General features: G+C 49.1%; 1 protein-coding gene across 1 annotated transcript; it reads left to right on the forward strand.

Moving 5' to 3' along the window:
- Positions 1-940: 940 nt before the first annotated feature.
- Positions 941-2,191, forward strand: TSPYL5 (TSPY like 5; the record flags this gene model as incomplete). The annotated part of the gene is made up of 1 exon (XM_084230129.1): positions 941-2,191. The coding sequence occupies one exon, from the start codon at positions 941-943 to the stop codon at positions 2,189-2,191; it is 1,251 nt and encodes a 416-aa protein (XP_084086255.1).
- Positions 2,192-6,345: the final 4,154 nt, after the last annotated feature.

A 6,345-nucleotide genomic window follows, 5' to 3' on the forward strand; every position in this document is an offset into this window, starting at 1 on the left:
GTCTTACCTTGGTTACAGAAACTCCGAATAGTGGCCTTCACTCATAGTCCATGCCTGTTTAACGGGCAAGGCTGGCTTCCTGAAGAGTTAGCCTAGTACCTCTCAGCTGAGCCGGCCTGGCAGAACTAGCCACTGGACAGGCGGCGATTACCAGTTAGGCTACTGTTGGAATTGTGCGTCCATCACCTGTGTGATCTTAGAACTGTTCCCTGGCATCTCTGAGTCAGTTTCCTCATCTGTCAGATGAGAATTGAACAGCAGCTCCCGTCTACATGGAGATAACATCTAGAGCACTTAGTAAAGTGCCGGGTACACGATAAGTCACAAAATACCAGGTGCGAGTATTTTTCTAACTACGTCTGCATCCCTCCACGTACAAATCGCTGCGTCCCTGGCATGATGGCATCCACCTTTCCATTCCCTCAAGTTATGGTACCAGGACAAACCCCTCTGCAAAAACTTTCAAAGACTTGAGAGAGAGAGAGAGAGAGAGAGAGGACCACAGCAGTTCCATCAAGTGATGTCACGAGGAAACTGAAGGAACCTCAGGTGCTCAGAGAGCGTGATGGGGGCGGGGCGGGGAGGCCGACGAGACGGCCGGCCGCGCACTGACGTGTTCTACGCGCCCGCGAGGGCACCGCTGAGGTCAATGGACGGACATTAGGGGAAGCGGATTCCCGCGCAAGAGCGTGAGGGCGTCAGAGCGAAAAGGAGGCCGGGGGGTCGCGCGGGAGCGGGGGAGGGGTCGGGGGGGCTCTCCTGGTGCGCAGCTGCGGCGGCGGAGCCAATCACTGGGCGCAGCCCGTGCTCGCGCGAGGGTACAGTCGTGCGGGCGTGACGTCGGCGGTTGCCATGGAGAAGCCCACTCGGTCGCCACCGCGAGCGGGCGCCAGGAGCCGCAGGGTCGGAGCGTGGTTTTGAAGCCGCGTCTGCAGCCACCATGAGCGGCCGAAGTCGGGGTCGGAAGTCGTCCCGCGCCAAAAGCCGGGGCAAAGGCCGCGCCAAGGCCCGAGTCCGCCCCGCTCCTGACGACGCCCCGCGCGAGCCGGACCCTCCACAGTGCCAGAGGCTCGGGGAGGAAGCCCAGGCGGTACAGGTGCAGGCTGGCGCGGGTTGGGGTGGCCTGGAAACCTCTGCGCCCGCGCCGCCCCGCCGGCCCCCCGGGGAGGAGGGCGCCTGCCGGCTCCCGCTGGACTGTGGCCTCGCGCTGCGCGCCCGCGCTGTGGGGGACCGCGGGCAGGCCGCGACCAGACCCGGCCTGGGGAAGGTCCCGTCGCTCTCGGAGCGCCTGGCAACAGACACTGTCTTCGTGGGAACTGTGGGGACCGTGGGAAGGCCTAAAAATGTCCCCCGCGTGGGAAATCGGCGTGGCCCTGTGGGGAAGAAGGCCCCAGAAGCTTGTAGTGCGGTGGGGAGGGGCCCTCAGGCGATAGCTGGTGGGAAGCTGAAGAAAGGGACATCAGGGGAGTGTGCCTCCGGCCAAGCGGCAGAGGAAAAGAAAGTGGAGAAGGATGCAGGGTCAGCGCCCCTGGCCACAGATGGGAGCATGGATACGCTGGAGACCGTCCAGCTGAAGCTGGAGACCATGAACGCCCAAGCGGACAGGGCCTACCTTCGCCTCTCGCGCAAGTTTGGCCAGTTGCGACTGCACCACCTAGAGCGCAGAAACCTCCTCATCCAGAATATTCCAGGCTTCTGGGGGCAAGCTTTTCAAAACCACCCCCAGCTGGCGTCCTTTCTAAACAACCAAGATAAAGAGGTACTCAGCTACTTAAACAGCTTGGAGGTGGAAGAGCTTGGCCTCGCCAGATTAGGCTACAAAATCAAGTTCTACTTTGGGCGCAACCCCTATTTCCAAAATAAGGTGCTTATAAAGGAGTATGGGTGCGGCCCTTCCGGCCAGGTCGTGTCGCGCTCTACTCCAATCCAGTGGCTCCCAGGGCATGATCTCCAGTCCCTAAGCCAGGGGAACCCAGACAACAGCCGTAGCTTCTTTGGGTGGTTTTCAAACCACAGTTCCATTGAGTCTGACAAGATTGTGGAGATAATCAATGAGGAACTGTGGCCCAATCCTCTGCAATACTACCTTATGAGTGAAGGAGCCCGTGCAGAAAAAGGAAAGGAAAGCAGACAAGATCCAGCAAGGCAGCCAACGGAGACCCCTGAGCCCGGGGTAAATCAGTCCAACTGATGCTGCACAAGTTTCTCTTCTACCTCCTGCTGAGCCCCGTGCCTGGCTGACCACATGTGTTTGGCTGTCTGCCTTCTCTTCATGTTGGCCTCTGTGCACTCTATCCCCTTCGCCTTCAGTTACAAGAATATGGCATTTCTGATCATGTTCTTTTGCCTTCCCATGGCCTTTTGCTTTTTTTACATTAGCGCCACATGTTATGTGCTCTCACTCCCACTGTTCATATGTTAAGCACACATGCTTCAGATGTGTGTTGACTATCAGCGTTGCCTGGACCCTGTTTGTGGCTCTGGACTTTCCTACTTGTCTTTAATATGAATGCTGGAGAGTCATTCTCCAAGAGGACCAATGCACCGTCAAGCTCTATTCAGGGCCGGTGCCTTGCCTGGACTTTGTGTTCCTGCTGGCCACGCATGCCATCTATTGCAAGCTTTTCTATCGACACTGCAAAATGAGGCCAGTGCACATGCCAAAACTGATTTTTCCGTGGCTCTGGAGTCACCAGCTGAGATGGCACCTGTTGGAACTCTGTCTTTGACTAGGGGCCAATGCTACCCATGCTGCTGGACATGCAGGAGAATGACACTGGACTGCTTGGCATGAATGAGGTTAATGGTGAGAAGCAGAAACAATGCCATGTGTTTGATACCATCATGTGTCTCTGCCTGCCTCTGGGCCCTTCTGCTGGTTGGTGAATCTTCATCAAAGTCTGTACCAAGCCTCATCTCTATCAGGCCTTTGACTTTTGTCTAGTTGCTGTTGGATCCTCGTCAACGAGAGGCTTCCTTGTCAACAAGAACCTCAAGAACTGCCTGTGGACTAAGGTCCCCCACCAGTGCATGAGCCACGCACCTATCTTTCCCAGCCTTCCAGGAACTCTTTGGCTAACAGGCTGATTGGCGGGCTGGTTTGTGTGGACATGTGCTCATTGTCATCATGCTGTGACTCCACGCGAGGGTGGGGACTGGACTCACATAGAATGTAGGTACCTTTGTCAACTCCCCCTATCTTCCTCTCTCCTGACCAGATTGCTGTGGTGGGGGTACAGGGGAAAGGTATTTCTGGTCTGTGGCCTATGTTTACTTGACTTGACCTCACACCTCCATTTCTCCATACTTGCCCTTCCTTTTCTGTCTTCTTCCTAATCTTCTCTTCCTTCTTTTTTCCACCTATGCATTTCTTACTTTTTTTTTTTTTTTTTTAACCACAGCTCAGAAAGAGAAAACAACTGAGAAACCAAGGTTTTCTCCATACGGCTAGTGAGACATCTGGGGACTGTCTACTCATACTACACACTAGAGGAAGCCAAAAGGCCAACTAGATCTGTAGCAGACCCTGGTCCCGACTCTTGGATTCACTCTATAATTTTGAAGTTGAAAAATCTTTTCATGTCTCTGCCCTGCATCGGTTAGAATTATAAACATCAGGCAGCAGTGCTGTGGACTAGTGTTTACTGCTGGTCCATCTTTTTTTTTTTTGTGCCACTTAAGACCTAGTTGCTTCCTGTAGTTTAGCATCTGGCCATCTGCATCCTTAGTCCTCAGCTTTTACACTCAGAAATCCTTTGCTCCCTTTGATTCTACCTGCAAATAACCATAACAGTAGCCATAGTTTCTGATATGGAGGACCCAGGGGTTTGGGCATGGGGATGGACAGAATCTATTTGGATTTCTAAGACTCATTTTCAGTATAAAAACTGAATATAACTGAACCGGGTCCTCCCTGCCCAGGCTTGTCTTGTCTTCCCCCTAGGCCCAAGGGTGGGGAAGTAGGACTTTATCTGTTATATATTCTACCCCCTCCTTGTTTCCTTGGGGAAAACCACATTCTAAGTTCCTCAAGGAATGGGGAGGTCTTAAACTTTTAGAGAGGGGGTGTTAGGCAGGAGGAGTTGGAACAAAAACGTATAGCAGGAATGAGTCTGGTGTGGAGTGGGCCTGGAAAAGCAAGTAAGGCTTTGAGAAGCCTCAGGGAGTATGCCTCTCTCTCAGTGATGGAGGGGACATGGAGGGACCTTCTCGGGGCTGGGGGTAGGAGAATTAAAAGGACCGTGGACAAATACAATACCTAGATAAAGGCACACCCAAAGTTTTATCTGATCTCTCTCATCACTGGTGGATTTTATAAGTAACAGAAACAGTCCAAAAACAGATTAATGTTACTTTGGATGTTTTCTCTTTTGTTCTAGGTGTGACCCTGTGTATGTGGAAGATTAATGCTGCTTATTTTGCTTCTTAGTAAAATCTTAACCACATTCCCCATTTTTGCCTAGTAGGAAAATAGAACTGTACAGGCCTGTTTTTTTTTTTTTTTCCTTTTTTCTGATTTTTTTTTTTTGTGTGTGTGTGCATTTTAAATTTTTGCTCTTCATGATGGACATGTGCATTTCAAACATGTGCAGAAGTGGAGAAGATGGTGGTCCCCGTGTGCCTATCACCTAGCCACGTCAGTTATCAATTATGATCAAACTGGTTTCATCTGCATTTTACTCTCCTTGCCTGTGTTGTTTATGGAAAGTGCAAGACACTGTGCCAATTCAACCGTGACCACTTTGGGAGATTGGGACTCTTTAGTGGTGATAGTGGCGGGGTGCACTATCATCACGTCAGGTCTGCTTTTTGCTTTCAGTGTGAACTAATGAAGTTCCAGAGATGGGCATTAGAAATAAAAGTCTTCAGATTTAACAAGGTGAGGGGGATGTTCCCTTTCCCCTGCACCCACAAAAGGAGAGACTGTTCTGTTGTAAACTCTGTCAGAGACTGATATGATAAGGTGCTTACTTGAGACCGTTCACCAGGATGTCAGTCGTTCCTGTGTAAGATGGAGACTTACATGACTGTTAGAAGTGGTGTCAGCTTGTCCTGGTCTCATAATTCTGGTCTCAGAAGTATAATTTGGAAATTGTTGCTGTGTTCTGTAAAAATAACGTTGCAAAAATAATCAGTAACTGGTTGTCTTACTTGGTACTTTGACACCCTGATAATAATGCAATTATTTCTGTGTTCCTAAATCTTATAAATAGTTGTAAGCGTGTGTGCATAATGGAAAAATAAAAGCTTGTATCTCTGTTATATAGTTTATTAAAAAAAAAAATTGTAAGGTTCAATAGAGGCCGGGTAATTGAAGGGATCTATCTATACATTGACCTCGATGAATGGTTCTTAAGTTTCAGTTCTTGTGTGGCTAGTTACCTAAAAAGACATAAAATTCTGTTTCCCAGACTCTTACCGGAGATTAAGATTCTGTGGTTCTGGGTGGAAACCAGGTAGTTTCATTTTTAGCAAGCTTTCTAGGTGATTAAGGAAGAAATGGAATCCTTCTCAAATTTTAGAGCACATCTGAATGATCTGGGAATCCTGTTAAAATATGAAGTCTGATTCAGTAGTCTGGAGGTGAAATCTGAGATTCTGCATTTGTAGCAAACTTCCACATGATGCTACTGTTGATGGTTCATGAACTCCACTTTGAGTAGCAAAGGAGGTAACCTCCAAGGCCCTTGCAAGCTAGAGTAACAGTGCTCAGCCTTAGTTGCATATTATAATTATGTGGGAAATGTCAGGAAATACACTTCTGTGGCTCCACACAAAGGCCAGCTAAACGTGAATGGGGGCAAGGATGGGCCCAGGTGTGGGTATTCAATAAACTTCCCAGGTAATTCCATTGTCTAGCCAGAGTTCAGAGCTAGGGCCTCTGATGCTATTCATAACAGGTTCATAGCAAGGATCATTTTCCAGTAATGAAGAGAAACAGCAGACAACCAAATGCCACATAAAATTGATCAACAGAAAATAGTCAGAAAAAATTAAAAGTGCGCTAAATGACAAAACTGGCTTATATAATGAAAGCCTTGAATCAATAAATGTGTAATGTTCAGGGTATAGCAGGTGCTCAAATGTTGAATGAATTTAAGTGTATATTCAGATGCCTCCGGGCTAGGCTGGTAATTGAATTTGTGAAGTGGGCCAAATTTGTTTCTTAAGGACATATGTATTAGTCGGCTAGAGCTTCTATAGCAAAGCACCACAGACTGGGTAGCTTAAAGAACACAAATTTTATTTCCTTGGTTCTGGAGGCTGGGAATCTGACATCAAGGTGTTGGTAGGTTTAGTTTCCTCTGAAGGCCTGTCACCTTGCCTTACAGATGGCTATCTTTG

This window comes from Talpa europaea (assembly GCF_964194135.1).
Source record: "Talpa europaea genome assembly, chromosome: 3".
In the NCBI taxonomy this organism is placed as follows: Eukaryota; Metazoa; Chordata; class Mammalia; order Eulipotyphla; family Talpidae; genus Talpa; species Talpa europaea.